At 35.3% G+C, this 20580-nt stretch overlaps 1 protein-coding gene across 4 annotated transcripts; it reads right to left on the bottom strand.

Moving 5' to 3' along the window:
- Positions 1 to 1522: 1522 nt before the first annotated feature.
- LOC7480903 (myosin-6) lies at positions 1523 to 20148 on the bottom strand. Of its 4 annotated transcripts, XM_024607334.2 has the most exons (39): positions 19677 to 20148; positions 18748 to 18876; positions 16900 to 17043; positions 16485 to 16630; positions 16236 to 16392; positions 16017 to 16075; positions 15733 to 15892; positions 15090 to 15239; positions 14880 to 15016; positions 14636 to 14782; positions 14423 to 14524; positions 13932 to 13989; positions 13733 to 13834; positions 12530 to 12567; positions 12265 to 12391; positions 11976 to 12146; positions 11757 to 11888; positions 11557 to 11666; positions 11369 to 11429; positions 10322 to 10499; positions 9979 to 10184; positions 9327 to 9446; positions 8646 to 8744; positions 8085 to 8297; positions 7746 to 7885; positions 7488 to 7599; positions 7373 to 7393; positions 7188 to 7265; positions 6914 to 7084; positions 6621 to 6761; positions 6246 to 6428; positions 5586 to 5714; positions 5433 to 5503; positions 5226 to 5325; positions 4633 to 4689; positions 3074 to 3130; positions 2330 to 2410; positions 2137 to 2216; positions 1523 to 2043 (listed from the first exon to the last, which is right to left on the bottom strand). In XM_024607334.2, exons 1-39 carry the CDS (start codon positions 19677 to 19679, stop codon positions 1929 to 1931), a joined length of 4485 nt encoding a protein of 1494 aa, XP_024463102.1. In that variant the 5' UTR covers positions 19680 to 20148; the 3' UTR covers positions 1523 to 1928. The 4 variants fall into 4 exon arrangements, with proteins under 4 accessions (XP_024463102.1, XP_024463103.1, XP_052311191.1 ...); XM_024607335.2 differs by lacking the exon at positions 7373 to 7393; XM_052455231.1 differs by lacking the exon at positions 11757 to 11888.
- Positions 20149 to 20580: the final 432 nt, after the last annotated feature.

Below are 20580 nucleotides of genomic sequence, written 5' to 3'. Positions count from 1 at the left end.
AAAAAATAAAAAATATTATTTTGATATATTTTCGAGCGAAAAATATTTCTAACCGCTACCATACTTTCAAATACTCCACTCTTACTGAGAGCCGGAGATGATTTCTGCTTTACGAAAAAGCATAGTCCAGAACCAATTCCGAACCGCCCAGGGCCAACTCCATATCAATTCTAACCGTCAGATAATTTATTTCAGCATCCCTTTTGCTTCTGGATGAAACCATGAGACTCGATTGAGAGGAGTGTCCAAGACGAGCGTTGAAGCTGAACCAGAGAAAAAACTGGGCAGATTATAGCACTCTATGGCCATGTCTATTTCTTCATATATATTTTTTTCCAGAGATGGGGAGGTAGATAAAATTCTATTATCCATAATTCTTGGACTTCTCTGTGTTGGATACATTTACGTCTATTCGTGAAACATCCAAGACAGACTGTTAACTGAACAGATTCTGTCGTCAACATCTTGGGCAAGTACTCAAGACCGAGGTCATTGTCCTAGAGGCAACTAGCGCTGCTCTTTCAGACATCAAGGTAGCAAGACTCTATTCAGTAAAGTAACAAGACAAAGGACACCTCCTAGAGTATTAAACTGAGAAAATAAAAATAACTCAAAAATCACAACTAAAAAAACTGAATTAACTAATTAGGGTTTTAATTTTCAAAATCTGAAACTAATTCAACCCAATTAAACCAAACCAGTTCAACTAGCATTTTTTTTTAAAAAAATATAGATAGGATATTTTTTTATAACCTAAAACCTAAATTAGTATTCCCTAAAACAAGAGTAGCCATCCCCCTCTCTCTGTCTCTCGTCTCTCATATTTTGCCTTCTCCTCCTCCTCCTCCAAACCAGGATCTGGGCTTGAGTTGGACATGCGCTCTAAATGCTCAACACAGTGCGTGCCAATCTTTTTCATGGAGGGATATACCAGGCGTGCCGTTCAAAGTAACTGAACACTTTTTTATGGGCTACGGGACCGACTCCTTTCTCTCCTTACTCTATAATCTATAATCAATATTCAATAAGACGACTGAAATGCAAAATTTCAGTTTTTGCGCTTTTAAGTTCGGCCTTTTCTCACATGGCTATGATCCTGTCAAAGAATAGAATAGTTCCAGATCCAATTCCAGGTGTACATCCAATAGCAGAACCTACAAATTGAGATCGAGAAGCAATAGAAAGCCAAAAATTGAAATAATTTCAGTTCAAACAGAGGAAAAACAAACCAAAATTGATCAGTTTAAACCGGTTTTCGGTTTAGTTCGGTTCAAAAACTTTGAAAAAAAAAATTGTTTAGTTTGGTCCAAAACCAGACTGAACTGAATATGCTCAGCCCTAACACCCCCAGGTGATTAATCCACCACCTGCTAGTCCTGACATAATCACGCTGCCAACAGTAGTACACGAGGAAAATGTACAGGGAGGGAGAATTAAGAATCAGTAAAGCATAAAAACTACGCAGAGATGCTTGTCTAGGAACCAACACCAAACATATCAGTAAATATGTCAACAAGGAATGTGCTGATAACCAACTTTACTATAGATATCAAGTCATGTTCTGTATTTGTACAATTAAAACATGGTGGTTAGAGTAATCTTGGGATCAGCTACCTCCCACCATCCTACACTGAAATTTCTTCCCTCCTACCATCCCTACAAAGAATGCTGGTCCCAAGTATTCCTATAAAAAAGAAAAGACGAAACTAAATGGAAACCAGTAAAACCCATCCATGCCCCTTTGACTATGAGAACCAGCCTAATGAAATTTTTACAACTCTAATGTAAAGGAATAACATTACATTTGGGGCAACAGATGTTACTGAAAAAACAAAACTACAAGAGTGAAGAGAGTATTTACAGTGTGGCAATGACTGGATATCTTGACAGAATATCATGAAGAGGCAAAATGCTAAAAAATCACAGCCTTAATCCTGTAAAAATTGGAAGGCTGGATTCTCCAGAAGATCCGCTGCAGGTTTTACATCTGAGAAATCCTTCTCGTGAAAGGAGCCAGATAAGTCATCAACTGAGAAAGGAATGCTGCATATTCAAGTGCCATAATGAGTTGCCATAATGAGTTGGGAGTTTGACTCGTCATCTATCCACTTAGAAGGAATGACTTTCATTTCTTACCTTGAATTGTCATCTATCAAGAATGAGTTGCTATCATCATCATTTGAGTCGTTTGCTAGTGTTTTCATGCTGGAAATCACCTACACAAACACAAGGTGCAGCAACACATCAAATATTAACAGATTTAAATTAATACTTGGCAAACTTAAAATACAGAGTCTAACGAGTAAATGATCAATTCAATCCGACTTACATCAGGAGATACACTTCGAGTATTGTAGTCGTCATCCCAGTATAAAGTGCATACTCTGTATAGCTGTTGAACACTCAGGACCTGAAACCAGGAAGAACTGATGAGAGATAGAGGGGGGAGGGGGGAGGGGGGAGATGGATTTTCGAATGATGCAGGGCATGGCAATCTTTATATATTAATCAGAAAAACTATAAATAACTTGGCAATGGCACAGCAGAAACCCAAGTTGCTTTTCGCTTTTCCTTTCTCATTTCCCTTTCTTTTTCCCGGCAATTGCTTACACAGTAATGCAAATGTAGAGACAATTTGCCAAACCATTCACTAAATTGATTCCAAAATTGACCTACCACATTATATAACGAATTGCACAACACCTATTACAGGCTGCCGCTGCCACTCCCACATCAGTTCTAAAAGTTTGGTACAGCTTTATTCTTGCTTCATTATTGACTAATTGCCAAACAATGCACCCGCTTCCACCCAAGTTCTTTAAGAAGTTTCCTCACTGAATTTTGCTGCCATCACTAACTCTCCAACGGGTATGATATTTTGCAAATTCAAGTTCATTATTGACATGATGCCAAACAATATGCCTGTTTCCATCTAAGTTCTGTAAGAATTTCCTCGCTGGATTTTTCCATCACCAACTCTCCAACAGCTCTGATATTTTGTCAATTCAAGTGTGTGTGTGCGCGCGTGCTGTGAGAGGGAGAGGAGGAAGAAGAGAGGAAAGGAGAGACATACCGGGCAAAGGTCATTGGTAATTTCATCATAGGAAATTCTCGATTTCTGGTGTATAACCTGGAGGCAAATAGCATGCAGAATTAGGATAGTTAAAAATACAATTAAAAGAATAATTTCAATTTGAACAAAACAGAAAAGCACTAAATGCAAAATTTCATATGCGGGCCTACACTTTTCAAAGGGGGTGTTTTATAACAATACTTCAGTATAATTCAACTTAAACTAAAAGGAATTGTAAAATTATAATGTCAGGTGAAAAGAGATTGTTAAGGCTAAAGAACAAGTTAATGTTATCAAAAACTACAGATTTTTTAGCAAATTATGGAATGCCAATGTCCCAATGTATAGGCCATGGTTACAAGAAATGCAAAACATTTGAGACAAGATTCGGGAACAGGGTTTGCACATAGATGAATTCAGAATACATAGGGGTAGGCTTAGTTGATATGTTAATTTGGATTTTGGTATGCTTAGGAACACTTACTCAGTTTGCTTATGACAAGAACATCACAATGTCATGATAAAGGAAGAAACTTCTATAGCACAAGTATTCTTTTTCTCTCTTTTCTAAAAATTAAATAAAAAATGAAACAAATGTTAGTTTCTTTAACTTTTTTAGGTTAACACAAAATATAAGTATGACAAAACAATCGATTTAATAGTTGGGCCAGATTGTAACTTCAAGGAAACCAAGGCCTAAGTGAGTAACTACCACAAAAAGAAAAAACAATTGAACTGACTTAAAACACAGGCTCAACCTTGTCTATTAGGTATGGATTAACAGCACATAAATGTTAGTGTCTAGAAACTTTCTGCCTCCACTTTAGCTTCTCACAGTGCATAGTGCATGCTTCTACTCTCTTTCTCGCCACTGATCATGTTATTGCTTTTCCCCCCACTTTTCTGGCTTTACATCACGGCTCCTCTCTATTCACTGCTCTCCCTCCCCCCCTTAAACAAAAGTGGATCACCCATGCTGTCCTTTAATCCTCAAACCTCTCTCAACCATCATAACTTCTACATTTTCGTTGGAGGTGTTCTTATTGGGTTTCAGATCTTATTGTGTTCCTGTCTCCCATATTTGGTCCATGTTCATTAAATATAAACTATCACATTCAAAATGAATGGCATGGTTTTAGCACATGCTAAGCATGGCAACACTTTAAATAGTAATTATATTTTTCGCTCACTAAATATAGATCATTGAATGTGAAAATTAGTGACATGACCATTCATGTTCCTCTCCAAACATCAGAGTATTTGGATCCCTTCTTACTATGTCCTCGTGTTCCCTTCTTATTATGTCCTCGTGTTCTCTCGTGACATTCTCATTTTATGGACATGTTTCTTTATGGCAAAACTCTACTTTTGCCTCAGAGAAAGAGAAAACTTACAACATAACTAAAGTTATTCTCAGGCAACCTAAAAAGGATTACAAATAAGCAATGAGTGGTAGCAACATTCTTTTCATAACTCAAGTGTCAACCTAATTGTGTCATCTTCGTAAAATCCATAACAAGGCTCAAAAAGGAAAGCAACATCCATAGAGAAAACCATACCAAGAATCCAACAGCTTGCCTAGTGTTTTTAAGTTCATCCCAGGATGCTCCAACATACTGCAATTCAAAAATCAATATACAAACAATAATTAATATGGAAACGAACTGCAAAGCCCCCTTGGAAGGTTATTAACCATAAGCACAAAGACAGAGGTCTAAAGAACCCCAAAAAAATCAAATCTTTTATAAAAAAAATAAACAGTTTTCTCCTTTGCACTGAAGCATACATGATGTAGACGAAGCATGCAAATAGTCATTACAGGATATGAAATCATACTCAGAATTTTATCAACTACATAAAAGCAACTTGCATATAAAATAATAGCTAAACAACATAAAAAACAGAGAAAAATAGAATGTATAATTCTAAAATGTTGGTTTATGCTTTTCTTTTCAACACAACTTTTTGATTTTAATAATTTAAACAAAACCATTAATTGTTAATGCAGCCTTGCTAATTTTGTTCAGATCCCCTACATAAGACTTCTGAATTGGCATGGAAAAACAGCGGCTTCTGATGATACAGAAATAACGACAAAAGATAGGATTAAGGTGAATACAGCATTTACTTGGAGACAAATTTAGAAGGGTACCTCTTCTTTTGCTTGGCCACACCATAATTCTAATTCAGCTAACCCAGCCTTCACATATTCCCCATTGCTGAACGTGCAGCACTCTCGACGAAGCAGAAGGCTGCAATTATACCAACAATTGCATTGTCAAGTTAATGATGTATCATGCAACAGTATCCAAGTATACAGCATTATTTGACATTTGAAAAGGATAGAAAAGCTCTTTACCTATTAAACAGCTGCACATTAATGTATGAGAAAATTTGAGTAAATATCTTCTGCACAAAAATTGGAGGCACCTGAAACAACATTAAGCATAGTTCAGAGCATAAAAAGGACAATAGTATTACTTTGATGTTGTTGAAAGCAACGATTACGTACAAAATTTTCTTTCAATGTGCATAGCAGCCCATCAAGACTATTGACAATGCTGCGCCAGCTATCAGCTGGCGTATTATGGCCAAATGACAGAGATGATTTTAAAGCAGTTCCCCTTGATGCCCTTGGTGCCTGAATTTCATTATTAGTCTTAGAAATTATAGTTGTTGGGGAAATTCCAAGACTAGCACATGAAGTCCATTGAGAACAACTTGAAATTCTTCCAATTACAAGCACAACCACTATCATTTTTCTTGGTAGTGAGAAAGAAGATGCATTCAAGCCAAGGAAAAAACTGGTCTTCAAATTTATATTAAAACATCTGAAAATTATAGCAGAGATCTTCAAATATTTGCATAAGATACACTTCATCAAAAATATATAGATTGAGGAAATTAAGCAATATATATATATATATAGAAATTCAATTGAGGATAACACTTCATCAAAATCTATGGTTAACACTAAAATTAGATTTCAAGATCATGCATTGAATCATTTAATTCTTGTTAGTTTTCAACAAAAATTACAGCATAAATTATGATAACATTTTGAATCATTGAAAAAATGAAATGGGTTTGCCCATTTACTGATAGGAAAAACGAAAGGCACATTAAATATATCATGGCAGGATTCACAAATGAAGAATCAAGGTCAGTTTACCTGGATACATGATGAAAGAAGAGGTGATAAATCCTTTTTAAAATTATCCCGAACAATGCCATATATCGTCTCCACATATGCTGTCAACTGCTGTTTAAAAAGCAAAGCTGGATACTTAGCCTCAACCATCTGTATATCTCTACCAACTCTAAGATTGGCTGAAGAAGGTGAAGAACGGAAACCCTGAAGAAATACCAGGTCTCAAATGACTCATTTGCATAAGCAGAACATTAAATAAAACTTTGAGAACAAAAGAAGAATAGAATCTTGTGAATTAAAGTAGAGTTAGGCATCCTCAAAATATAGTTACATGATATGAGATTGTCAAATCATTTTTATGTACAAAAGAAATTTCAGGGGGGGTTATCTCATTACTTGGGCCATCCTTCCAAAAAATGATGTTGGAGGAGGTGGATTTGAATTGGCACCACTGTCTTTTAAAGTCCGTTGAAGTAAGAACAGCAGCATTGAGGTATTAGATAACCAGTAAGCCATATGATTATTGTCATCCTGGTTCTGCAAGCATTACATATCATCCAGAATGTTAGATGTTGAATCACAGAACTCTAAACAATTCTGTTTTTTCTTCAGTTACCTATGTTGTGGTTTGGTTTAGAGGCAGGATAATTCTAAAATAAACCATGCATGGAAGGAGAAAATCAAGTTACCTCTATTGCAGAACCAATCATCTGAATAAGACGATCAAATACACTGGTTTTTTCTGCTTCAAACGATCTCCACTGGACAAGGCATCTGTAAATGGTAAATGCTCCAACTGGTTTTCCTTGACTAAACCCAGGATTTTGCTCCACGCATTTTATTAGAGCATCTACACTCTCCTACATCACAGAAAAAAGGAGTAAATTTAGGATTACATCACCATTAAACTCCCAAACCAAAAATCAGGGGAAAAAAACTGTTTTTCCATCTTTAAGCACGTACATGTAGCCGTTCAATCTGAGATTTCCTCATTTTTTTGTCAGCATCTGTGCCAAGCCTTTTAGATGGAGTTGGTGGTTCCTGAAGAAGCATGATCACTTAGGACAATAGATAATACAGGAACATTCAGAAATGGTGTATAAATCTTAAATAAAATTAAATTATGTTTGTTTATATTCTTCACTTACATGATGACCATTTTCTAGATGCTGCAGCAATTTAAAATAAAAAAAAATATTAAGTTTCCAAGAGATGACATGAGAAATATAAATGTTTAACAAAAAAAATATTCATGCACTTTACCTGAGAGGTAATTTCCAAATGTTCTGACATTTTTCTTGAAGATGAACTGAACAGTGCTTGGTGCTGCAGAACTTGGTCCTCAGCTTCCATGTCAGAGAGTTTTTCTTCAAGCCTGAAAAAGGAAACTGTCAGTAATTTAAATTCAAATAATTAACACTAAGTTATCAAGGAAAAATCCCATTATCCCATTTCGTGTTGACTTAAAAATGCAATTTAAGTACTTGACTCTTTTGACAAAAAACAAATCACTGTGGAAACCTCTGCATGGCTGTTTTCAGCTCAATTATCTTTGACTCTGCATCCAAAGCCTGCTTCAGATGCTCTTCACTAAGCTTACTCGTCTCTTCATATTTCTTCTCTGTTTCATCAATTCTCTTTTCCAGTGAGCTTACCATAGCCTACATTGTCATCCACAAAACACCATTTAAGTGAAAGTTGAAGCACATGCCTCAAATGGGATTTTTTTGCTTGTTTCTCTTTCAAATTTGTATGCTAAATGCAGTCTTATAGAAGCAATACATAAACAGTCATTTGACAAGCCCTGTACCAGCTCGAAAGTTCATTTAGAAGAAAATAGCAATGCATAAAAAGCTTTACCTTGAGCATTTCATTTTCAGCAGTAAGTTTATTCACCAGTTCATTATCAATAACTGGGACTTCCTGTATGGTTGGGACTTTTTCAGCTTCTTTCTTTATAGACTCTCGTTCCTTGATTAACAGAGCTTTAGATTCTTGGAATTCAAGCTGCATTTCTTGCAATGTTGTGCGTAATTTAGCATTTTCCTGTGTTTTGGATTCCTCTAGGTCAGCCTGCATTCAATAGAACCATCACTTACAAACAATCAATACCAAATAGCTAACAAACTGGAGGGGAAAAAAACCAGAAAACACAAATCCAAACAACTTTGTGCTTCTAGTCAATAGACAAAGCTAGCATATTCATATGCGCATTCTAGATTGTAATTTTAACTTCAACACAATATTCCTCAACACAGTGAATGGCTAAAGATCTTATCTCTCTGGAGCACAACACAGAAGAATTGTATCTTTTCATACATTGTTATTAAATACCATACAAACAAGAGGGAAGTTAAGTTCATATGATGTCGTTCATTTATTTAGGAGAAAAGAGAATTCCAAACAAACAAACATCCCTACCCTCATTCGTTTCTCCAGCTGCAGACGCCAGGTGAGTTCTTCAACTTCCTTTTCCAGTTTACTTTTTGCAGCTTGGAGAGCACCAGTCTCCTTAGCAGCCTGCAGACATATTAGAAGAGTCAATGAAATATTAGCAAATAAAACTGCTTTAGGAAACCACAAGCAATGGGGCAATTTTGAACAGATCGGGAATTTAAGGGATGGAATTTGGGTGGAGCAAAGACTAAATTATGCAGATTTATGTTACCCAAGCAGCTCTGCATGCAAACAAGGCAAGATAAGATAAATGGTTTTAGAAATTGATCATTTTTTCTCCAAGTGCAAAATTCGATTAAAGAAAACTGCACTGGAGGCACCCAAGGACACAACAATTACACAGAAACCCAAGAAGGGATGTTAGGAAACTTGAGAGAGAATTGATCGATTACTTTAGCAAAAACACAAGGTTCCCTTCATGAATAAAATAAACAATTTTTCTGTAGTGGCAATCCCAACCAGCTTTTAGGCCCAACCCAAGTTTATTCTGGGAATAAAAATAATCCTAAAATTCATTATCAGATTATTTATGGAACGGTTGAAGAAAAAAAGAAATATGGACAAAAAAATTTGCAAAGCAGGATTTGCAATCTTAGATATAATTTATTGGAGAAGAAAATAGAAAATAAAGAAAGACGAGATCACCATTTTAAGCTTCCGTAATTCTTTACGAGCAACCCGCCCTCTCCAGGCACATTGAGTGGCAATTGCTGCTCGTTTTAACCTCAAATAATGAAGTTGGGCCGAATGTTTTCGGCATTGACTCTGCAAAAGCAAGAATTCCAATAGATTAAGAAAGCATATATAGTGAAAAACATAATAGAAAATCCAATCAACAGATGTGCAGCAAATGACTGCATTTCCATCAAAGTGTCAGCCATGACAAATAATGTCAGGTGACTTGTCAAAAGCTGGCCCACTCAACTTTGGGTAGCCCTATCTCATCCCTTAAGATCACGGCAGAGAAAGACAAGGTTTAATCCCATGTCCCTAAGCACAATACACCTCACATTTGCAGTCATACACTGGCTATGTCCATTGTTCTTGTGTTGAGCAACCTTTTGATGAATTATTATTATTGAAAACAAAAAACAATGCTATTGTCATATACATTCAGACATGCTCACAATCATCTATTGCCTAACTATATGGAATGGCTAGACAGTTTTTGCAAAACAAGTGTGCTTCGCTCTTTGCCTCCCCAAAATGGAAGAAAGAAGGTGAAATGAAGAGCAAAGAAAAGAAAAAATAACATAAGAAAGCTATAACCAATTTCTTATGAGGTTTTGGAATTAACCTGGATGACAATCACAGCTCTCATCTGCTTCCTGAAACAAAGCTCATTACGAGCAGCCATTCCACGCATGCATGACTGAATGGAGACAGCTGAGAAGCACAAATTGTTGTATGCTTTACTTGCAAGGTACCTGCGAGAATATTTCTGGATTTTCAAACAAGCAGCTTCTCTTCTCAGGCATTCAAACCTATTGCGTGCTACTTCAGCTGCAATCACATTAAATAAAGCATGAGCTGATACGATTTCAATCATTGACCAATACATTCAAAATTCAATAATTTCATGGACTACACCACAGTTAAATTAACTAAGGGGTGGTGCATGAATAGGAAGCTACAGGTACCTCTACACAAAGTTTGGATATGAATGGCAGACTGTCGCAATAAGATAAAGCTTTTGCGACAAAAATACGATCGAACTTTCCTCTGGATGATGCTTGCTGATCTTCCTAACAGCTCACTTCGATGAGCATCTAGCTCCGCCATCTGACCAGCTCTAAGAAAAACTTTTGTTTTGCCAATCTGCAATAGAAATTATTCAATAAGACACTCTTTAAGTACCTTGGGAATTTAGTACAAAACAAATATCCTGGTAGATTCCAAATGCAGAAAATATGCCATAACAGCAACATAGGCTAATCTGTACAAACACCCCTTAAACTATAGGTCTTTTTGATTGACACATCCTAATTTATTTATTTTTTCTAATTTCAACCCCTGAAAGACAAGGTGTTTTGATTGACACCACTTCCATTACATTCCATCCATGTTTCTGTTAAAACATCTGAGTTTCACATGTTTTCTTATAAAATATCAAAATATCATCAATAATTGGTCAAGAAACATTAAAAAATTAACCTTCACCAATATTATATAAAAACATCATATGCTATATGATCAAATTATCATCATGAAATTAGCCCTTGATGGTTTTATGACTTTTTTGTACTTTTTAAGGAAAACATGTGAATTGTATGTGATATTTACAAACTACATTGGACACAACATAATGAGATGGGTGTCAATCAAAACACCTTATAATTCTCGAGAGTTGAAGACAGAAATAATAATAATGATAATGATATTTATAATTTAGGGGATCTCAATCAAAATGGTCCATAGTTTAGGGGATGCTTTTATGGTTTAACCCAACAATTTATAGGGAAAAAAATGGAGATTGGTAGATTCCAAAGAGAGCTCATGATTTAAAACAAGATTTCAACATGCATTCATTGCTTGACTGATAGTCATTCCTTGCATGTACATATCCATGTGAGCATGAACAAGACAGGCATTCAGATAGCTGAACATAGATTATAAATGAATTACTAGAGAAAAGATATACCTTAAGATTATTCATTATTCTTAAAAAGGTATTACTGAAAATGTACCTGATAACCTTTGAGGTTCACCTTCTCTAGAAGCATCTTGCAAGCACTAACCTCATCGCAGCTATCAAGGCATAAATAATAGAAAATGAAAAGGGACATTTAATTCAATTCAAATCCAAGAAAGAATAAATAAATAAACAAAAACTAGAATTAAGAAACAAATTTAAAGGAGAAATTTAAAAAGCTACCCGCCATGCAGCACATCTGGTGCCAGAATGGCAAAACGACGAACAAATTCATCAAAAGTCTTCCTGGTGGGATATCCAGCACAGCTAATCCTAATTGCTTCCATCACTCCCTGGAATCAGAAAAGTATACATGCCGGGCATGGTTTTTATCAATGAAGAAATGCCATGACACATGAAATGACCACAATCTTGAATCTTACCCCACAACACAGCTGTTGTAAAACATTATTATTCTCAAAGATGGATGGCTTTAGAGCATTATTCGGTTTTACACAACGAATGTAATGTGGCTCAGTAGCACTCAGTGTTTCAAGCAATGCTTGTAGTTGTTGCTGTAGAGAGATAGGGTTAAAACTGAAAAATGTTGAAAATGTTAATTAACACACATTAAACTTATGCACGCTTGAACATAAACTGACCTTACACCTAGAACCTATTGATGAGAACTTTGATGATTTGGCAGATTCCTCAGGCAATGGTGGGAACAGGCCTGAAACAAAGGAGCACATGGACTCACTGAGAAGAGATTGATGCTCTGCAACAACATAATCCTTGTTCTTATCCAGAAAATGTTCAGTTTGATATGTCACCTACAATCAAAATTCTCCTGTGATGAGTATTAAGCTGCACTTCACTTTTTAGTTGCTGCATGAAGAACTAGAATTGTGGCACAATCTCATATGTAATCAAAAAGCAGAGAATACTTACATCTCCAGCATAATGACAAATGGTGAAGTCACTGCGAGCTAACTTAGGTTTGTTAAAACGTTTGTGGTCTTTGAAAGTCTGATAAAGCTTTTCTGCAAATGTTTCATGTGTTGATCTAGGAAACATACTGCAAACAACAAACAAAAGCTAATATATCACTACCATATCAATGGAAAATTTCTGGACAGACCAAAATACTCTTTTTAATGTCTGCATCGACTGAATGGGAGGAAGAGTTGTCCTATGTTTTCTACAACATACATACCAAGCTTCGTCAAGCAGAGCAATGATGCCACCAGGTTTCTGAAATCGTAAAAGTACATATTAGAAAGATGAAACACAAAAGAACATCCATCATGTCAGATCCTCTTTTATGATGCTTAAATATGTACCAGATTGAAATGCAACAACAACAAAAAAAAAAAAGCAGGAATAGAGAGAACATTCAATGAATGCAAGTAACACAAAGCCAACATCCAATAGGAATCACAATAACATAAAATCTGAAAACTATTTAACTTGCAAGGAAATATCACGATCAATCTCATCAGTGGTTCCATTTCTACAATCAAAATAGTATTTGATTGTTCTTAGAAGAAAAGAGCACATTTACTTCACAACAAAATAAATAACTGGACAAGAATATAAAGTTACAACAGAAAACACGCTTTTGGATATCAAGAAGCCACTGAGTTTACTTTCTTGACTAATTGAAGCAACAAGGGACACTGCTTAAGATGCAATGACAAGCAAATTACTTGGCAGTCTTTATTGTCCTTGAGTTTACTTGATAGGCACAGTAATTATGAGACACAACAGCACTAACTGTTTCAAAAGGGGGGTATATGACACGTGCTTGTAAATGAAAGGAGAAAAAAATAAATTGAATTGAATAACTCGTCAGATCCCATCCCCACAAGCCAAAGTCAGTATTAGCTTTAATTTAACATCATCTTAGAAAGGTAGATATTGTAGTTTCCACTGTTAGCAATAAAAAACTAACATCAAAGACCCTAACTTTGGCAGCTTACAGCATTTATATGCAATTATGTTAATGGTAGCAATAAATCCGATTAACTGGCATTGTAACAAAAGGCAACCTTTATCTGAATTTGGAGTTAGATATCAACACAGTTTTGGTCTTTGGAATGCTTTGGCACCTCAAACACAAAATATTAACAGCAATATCCCATACAAAATTGAACATTTGTCTATTAAAAAATATAGAAGGAAAATAAAATAAAGGAGAGACATAGAGATGGAAAAGACAACAAAACAAGGTTAATCTGCATGGTTGTTGTATCACAGAACACCACTTATTTTAACTGTAATATAGATTTTGCACAAAGATAGCCAGAGGGAAGCCTAATAACTTAGTTTTTGAGACTGGATCTAAAGCTGATGCAAATGTGATGTAAAATGCTTCATGCCAAGAGAAAATTTAAAATTTAAAAGAAAAATACAACACCTTCTCAATCAGATCAAGAATATCCTGGTTATCAATGAATTCTATGTAACTCCAATCAATTTCTTCCTTTGTATATTCTTCTTGCTCCGCCTTGAAGACATGCTGTCAAACAAAATATCAGGGTAAGATAAATGACCATTCGTCATTCAAGGGTTCTGATGAATGCTAAAGAACTTGAGCAAGTATCTCATGCTCAAACCTGGTTGAAGTGTTGCTGCAGCTTTTCATTGGTCAAGTTTATACAAAATTGCTCAAAACTGAAACAAGCAAGCAACACTACAAAAATAAATAGAAGTATAAACTGTAGCAAACTTAATGATATTAGACTTGAATTTGCATGACAGACAGTAAAGTATATTTCCATGCCGAGATGAGATGCCCTCTTTTTAGAATTACATTATCTATATATAAGTCATCAAACAAACAAAAGGAACCGTGCTTGCCATTGTGAGCAGAGCTATTGTTGAGGTTCCTCGGTTACAAGTGTTTGCATGAGCAAAATCATCCCAACCCACATAATTTATCTCATAAATTATAAGAAAAACAGATCATCACCATCAACTTCCAAATGGCATCATAAGAATAAATATTGACTTTCCCCGGTAAAAGAAACATGGGAATTTCATGCAGTTTTTCTGCAAGAAATTAACCTCCACAAATGATGAAAACAAAAGCATACCAGTTAAGCACCTGTTTGTCTTGAAACTCTCAAATCCATATATATCCAGAACTCCAATTAAAGATTTGGAATTAGGATCTTGACCAATAGAGTTGTTTATCGTGCTTACAATCCTGTGCAACAAATGTTCAAGATATTAGACAACGCTAAACCATTCACTGCGATAAAATGGTAATGAATGATGATGCGTCATGTATGCAAGCATAAAATACATTACAGCATACCAGTCAAATAATCTCGAATAAACAATTTTGGCCAAAGTATCTCTATTGACAGTTGCAGCATCTGGATCAAGCCATTTTGTTATGCTCTCATCACGAGTTACTATCACACGCTTGCATAATGAGTTTTCAAGAGACTTCTCATTGCACCTAAACAAAAACAGTGGATCATAGGAAGTGCTTGACAAATCAAGAGATCAAAATCACAGCAGAAGTTTAAAGAAAGCTAAAATTAATTATCAATTACATCAAAAGTTCAGCTGCTGTCTTGAGATGAAACTGAGACTTATCATCCTTAGGTTCAGAAGAATCTATTTCATTTCCCTTAGCAAACTCCACATTGCCTAGATGTAGTATTGCAGCCACAACTCGGAATATTGCATCCTGTTAAAGGAAATTTTAGTAAATATTTTCATATGGATAATCCATACAACAAATACTCAATCAGATACCCAACCTGTTCATTAGCATTTATCCCAACAATATCCATAGCTCTTCTGGTCGCCAGATACTCCTCGGACTCATTCACTCCATCCAGATCATAGAAATTTGATTGATTAAGATAATGAAATGTTCTAGGATTTCCCAATTTGTACTTCTCTATAACCTGATAGTGGCATTTGGAAACAAGCGATCATAAGACACTAAGCTTACTAGTAGATAATATAATTTTAAGCTAATAGAATATCCAGGTACAAGTTTAGCAGAAAAATTATACAGAGGATGATGTATCAACGTGACAAATCAAACACAATATCCAAGCTTATAGAGAGTGTTAAAAAATGAACTACTATCCCAGGACAGCAACTTTTTAAAATTGACTTGAATAGCCAAATCAAACTGATTGGAAGATTAGCTCTTAGGCTGCTATTTCCTCTGAAATCAAGGGTTACAGATGGAGACATGGCATTCACTTTCACCTTTAACATACACTCAGATGGTATAGGCATCAGATCATCCTTTTTGTTCTGGTTGAAATTTAGATGAATTTCTACTAGCAAAATGGAGCTAAAGAGAAGAATGACACATCAAATGATCTTTGCACTGCCCCGGTCTTTCCCCAAAAACGTTTCAGAAAAAACAAATGAACAGCAACTTACCTCTTCTGGCGCAGCACAGAGCATGTAAAAACAATGATAGTTTCTCTCAGCATCAGACACTTGGCAAACACGGGAGCGTTCCAGTAAATAAGTTCTAATAGCAGCTCCTGAAATCCTCCCACTTTGATCAAACTGAATCTCCACAAACTTACCAAAACGGCTGCAATTGCATTGTATTCAAATTCAGTAAAGTGATTGTCTCAATCAACCAAAAGATTCTATCTTACAACCTTAAAGTTACAAAAAAAAAACAGAGAGAGAACATTTTAATTTAGGTTTCCCACCTTGAATTATTATTTCTCAGTGTCTTTGCATTACCAAATGCTTCCAGAACAGGATTGGACTGCCAAACACAGAATGAAGAGAGAAAAGTTGACAGTCAACCAAGGGGTTAACAATGCAGGCTCACTTGCAGAAATAAACAATGGCATCTCACAACATAACGTGAAATACATTGACTTCGCAAGCCAACTACTTAGATCAATAAATATGTAAGAAATTACCTCTAAAACTTGCTGCTCCACAGACCGTCCCTCAGCTGCAGCCCTCCCTCCCATGTAGGCCAAATAACGCATGAGCATTTTTGTACTCTCTGTTTTACCAGCTCCACTTTCCCCACTAACCAAAATTGACTGGCTTATTCCTTCATTAATCATCTGTCTGAAAATTTTAACATCTTACTATTAGTTCAACCACAAGGTAATTTGAAAGTACTTGATAATTGAGACCAAACATAGCATATGACAAACCACCTGTATGCTGAATCTGCCACGGCAAAAGGATGTGGGCTCAACTCACCAATGGTTGCCCCTTTATACTGTTCCATCATATGATTATCATATAAATGAGGAAGTCTTCGGAAAGGGTTCACAGCAATCAATATATTTCCTGTGTAAGTCTGGAATCAGCACTGGGAGTTTAGTTATTCATACACCAATACTGCCAAAAGTACCTCAAAGGAAAAACTTTCATTAACCATACACAACTAGTGAAGAAGATTAAAAAAGAATTCACACTCAAAAGTAAAGACAAAAGAGGCAACAGAAATCTATATTATTAAAATAAAAGGGAGTAGCTGCCTGACTAAACAGCATCCCTCTTTCAAAGATTTCTGCCAAACATCAAAATTAAGTGATGGGCTGATACAGATCATTTATTAAGACTTACATATATTTCATTTATATCATATCTACATCTAAGATTCTGCAAAACCCCTGGTTCATGCAAATATGCCAGCTTGGTCATATCATCCACGCCACATGGAGGAAATTCAGGATCCTTTGGAAAAACATTAGATGCTTTAGCAACAACCTACAAAAGCAACAAAAGAAAACAGTCCACAAACTTAGTCCCAACTCCGATGTACAGTAATTGAACAGTGGACTAGGCATCGAAACACATTTTATTAATATGGAATTAACATGTACTTTTTAAGTCAATATGAAAGAAGAGGGGTTATTGATATATTCCTAACTTCGACTCTTTTTAATATAAGAATTAGAGTTTTAAATAACAATAAATGGACTAGGCATTGACACACATTTTATAACTGCAGGATTAACATGAAATCTATGCCAATATGAAACGAAGAGAAAAAAACTAAATTCTCCTCATTTCAACTTTTCGATTATAAGATTCAGAACCTATATTGAATTCAAACATTGTTGTATTTGTAGGAAGAAAATCTTTCGATTTGATGTATTAAGGGTTTCATTAAATTATTTGTGAATCCCACCACGTAAATCAATTTAAAACTTTCATGATATAAGCCGCTGAGGATATTTTTGTGGTTTAATAAAATTTATACGACTTTTCTGTCCAAAAGCAAGAACATTTGACACCTTAAACCTCTTTGTGTGGAACATAAAGATAAGTGCATGTGCATTTGTGAATGTATTCTTTTAAAGGGGAGGCAGAAACCATCTTTCTTCTATCAACAAGCAAATTTCACCAATACTCCTACATGTGCTTTGGTGTTATATTTTCAATCACTCAACCAAGGTTCCAGTAATAATGCCAACAGCAACAACAAGCAAAATTCAGGGGGGGGAACAACCTCCATGGCCCCTTGCTGCTTAAATAGTTAACTGAAGGCAATATCAATGTATCTTTATTTGCATTCCTAGTCATTTCTCCAGATAATAATTAGAAAACAAGTTCCTTGAGAGGCTGTTTGGAAACCCAATATTTGTGTGGCATTCAATTGATTGAGCAATTAAAGTAATTTTTTTGTTTGCTAGGCTGGAATGCATATTGAACTCAACTCTTAAATCCATACCAATTATAAGCCTGATCAATATAGTTTGGATTTGCCAAAAGTTCCACCAGCAATGATCATTTCATCTTTTTTATCTTTATTTCAACAAAAAAGATAATTTTACCCTTTACATGTCAAATGTAGAAACTACAAATTGAAGGACAAGATAATAATTTAAGATTAAAATATAAATCCAATTCAAACACTTCTAAATTCATGCAAAACAAAAGAATACAAGACAAAAATCAACTCCATCAATGAATTGGTCCCAAAGAAGTTATAGCCCATTTTCATTCACTTCCCGAGCAGCATTTTAAGAATGTTATGACAGGGAAATGACTTGCTAGTAAATTTATCAGTTTTTATCAATTCATTAAAACTTTAAAAATAACAAAACAGTTCACACAATTTATCATGTAAGACACTGACTTGATTTGACTGCTAACACTTTCTTTTCACAGAGTATAACCAAATTTTAGTTCCTCAACTTCCAGTAAATATAAGGATGAAACCTGTTTCGCTACAAGCCAAAACAAATGATCAAACCTTCACGCAAGAAGCATTTGAATGGATTAGCCAATAAAACCATATATATTTTAAATCAGACATGGAATGTAGAAAGGAAAGCATTTGGATCTATCAGATCAGATATCATATAATGGGCTGGGGTGGTTTTGAAGAGCAAGCTTTTTTAATAAACAAAAAACATTCTCAATTCTGTTATGAGAACTTGATATAAGGTCCTGGAAACAACTCACCGCCTTCCTTGATGCACAGTTTACTGTAATTTCTTCACCATTAACTTCCAAAACTTCCCCATCCATCCAAGCTTCCTCAGGATCCTCCACCCAAACAAAAGATCCAACCATTGAATTGACTTGAGCAGCCTGTTTGGCCAACAAGTTCAACAGTACATCAATCAGAGAGTAAGAGAGTAAGAGAGTAAAGTACTAAAGTCTCATCCATAACCATGGTGCGTCAATATAAACATTGAAAAAAAAAAAGAGTAGCATCCACCCAAAAACAGATATGCTGGCAGCGAGGGTCACTTCTACTGAACAGAATCTATAAACAAAATATTATTCAGCTCAAGTGATCATAATCAAATTACATGATCAATAATTTAAATCAGTTATGAATTCTGACTCCAGCCCTTAACACATCTTACAACATGTTCTAAAAATTACTTTTGGTAAGTCATTCATAGTCATTTTTCTGAGTTTCTAATAAGGTCCACAAAGCTAGTTGGCCTCTGAGCAGAATTAAGAGTAGAATAACACTCCACCAAGGCAGTCACATTATCTAGTCTCTAGACATTGCACAAATCTTTATACAATTGAAAACTTTGCATTAACAACTAAATGGAGAGCAGGACAGAAATTCTATAGTGCTCAGTTACATCAAAACATTTCTGAAAGCATCTAAAACAAGACATGAACAAGATAAATGCAAGGTCAGGAAATGCAATAAGCAACATCTGCACGAGGAAAGGGAAAAATTAAAGCCAAGCCCTTCCACATTGTTCAAATTCTAATTTTCTATCACAAGCAACAAATATTTCAAAACCTTTACCAATTAGTACTAAAAAGGTTCACATTTTAAATTCAATTCAATAATTAAGCTCTTAAGGAAAGAACTAATTAGGAACAAAATTAACAATATTGTCGAAAAATGAGACAATAAATACCATTATCGAGGAGAACGAAAAGATCAGATTTAGATCCGACGCCGACGTAATTGAAACCCTAGATTCCTCCCTCGGGAAACAATGCCGACGAAACCATTAACGATTTCTTGAAGAATTGCAACAAAATGTCGTTACCACAAGATCTCAAATACCTTCCGCGCTGCCCTAAACAAGTTTTGCACACTCTTATACTTGTCTCTCTAAGAATGCAGCAACTCTCTCTATCTCCATAACAGCTGGAGTTTTTTCAGTTGAAATGAAGAAGAGGAAGAAGGGTGAAGGAGGTCACGTGAATAGCACAGCACAATGGTGTGGACCTTAAATCCCCTTCGGCAACAAACGAACCTGCAAACAAAATGGAAATAAAATTTTCCCTTATTATTATTATTTTCCTTCCCTTTCCCTCTCAAATTTCCCTTCTCCTTTCTCTTTCTCCGTCCGTTGTTTTGTGTTTTTTTTTTTTTTTAACAGCAACTACGACGTGAACGCGTAAACTCGAAACATCATCTGTTGTTTATTTTTTCCTACTTCCGCATTTACCCTTGTAAATTCCGTTTATTTACTCTGGAGTGGTGGCACCCCCGATTGGGATAGGAATGCCGCGTAATTATCGTCCACCTTTTATTTAAAAAAAAAAAAAACATTATTCCTTTCTTTTAGGTAACTTTTTATTTTTCGTTTTTTCAAAATTCTTTCCGAGTGCTTTAGATAAGTGCGATGAGGTTGTCGACAATTATTCAAAAACTATGGTTTTTTTTTAAGGTTGTTATGGGCTGAAGGATGTAAGAGAATATTTTGAATAATTTAAAAGTATGGATGATGATGAATATAGTTGGTTTGATTTTGAATTCATAATTATATTCAACTCTATTTTTAATATTTTATAAATTTTAAAATTAATATA

Source organism: Populus trichocarpa, chromosome 8, assembly GCF_000002775.5.
Source record: "Populus trichocarpa isolate Nisqually-1 chromosome 8, P.trichocarpa_v4.1, whole genome shotgun sequence".
NCBI lineage: Eukaryota > Viridiplantae > Streptophyta > Magnoliopsida > Malpighiales > Salicaceae > Populus > Populus trichocarpa.
Note: the sequence above shows the minus strand (reverse complement) of the source record. Positions and strands in the feature narration are given on the sequence as shown.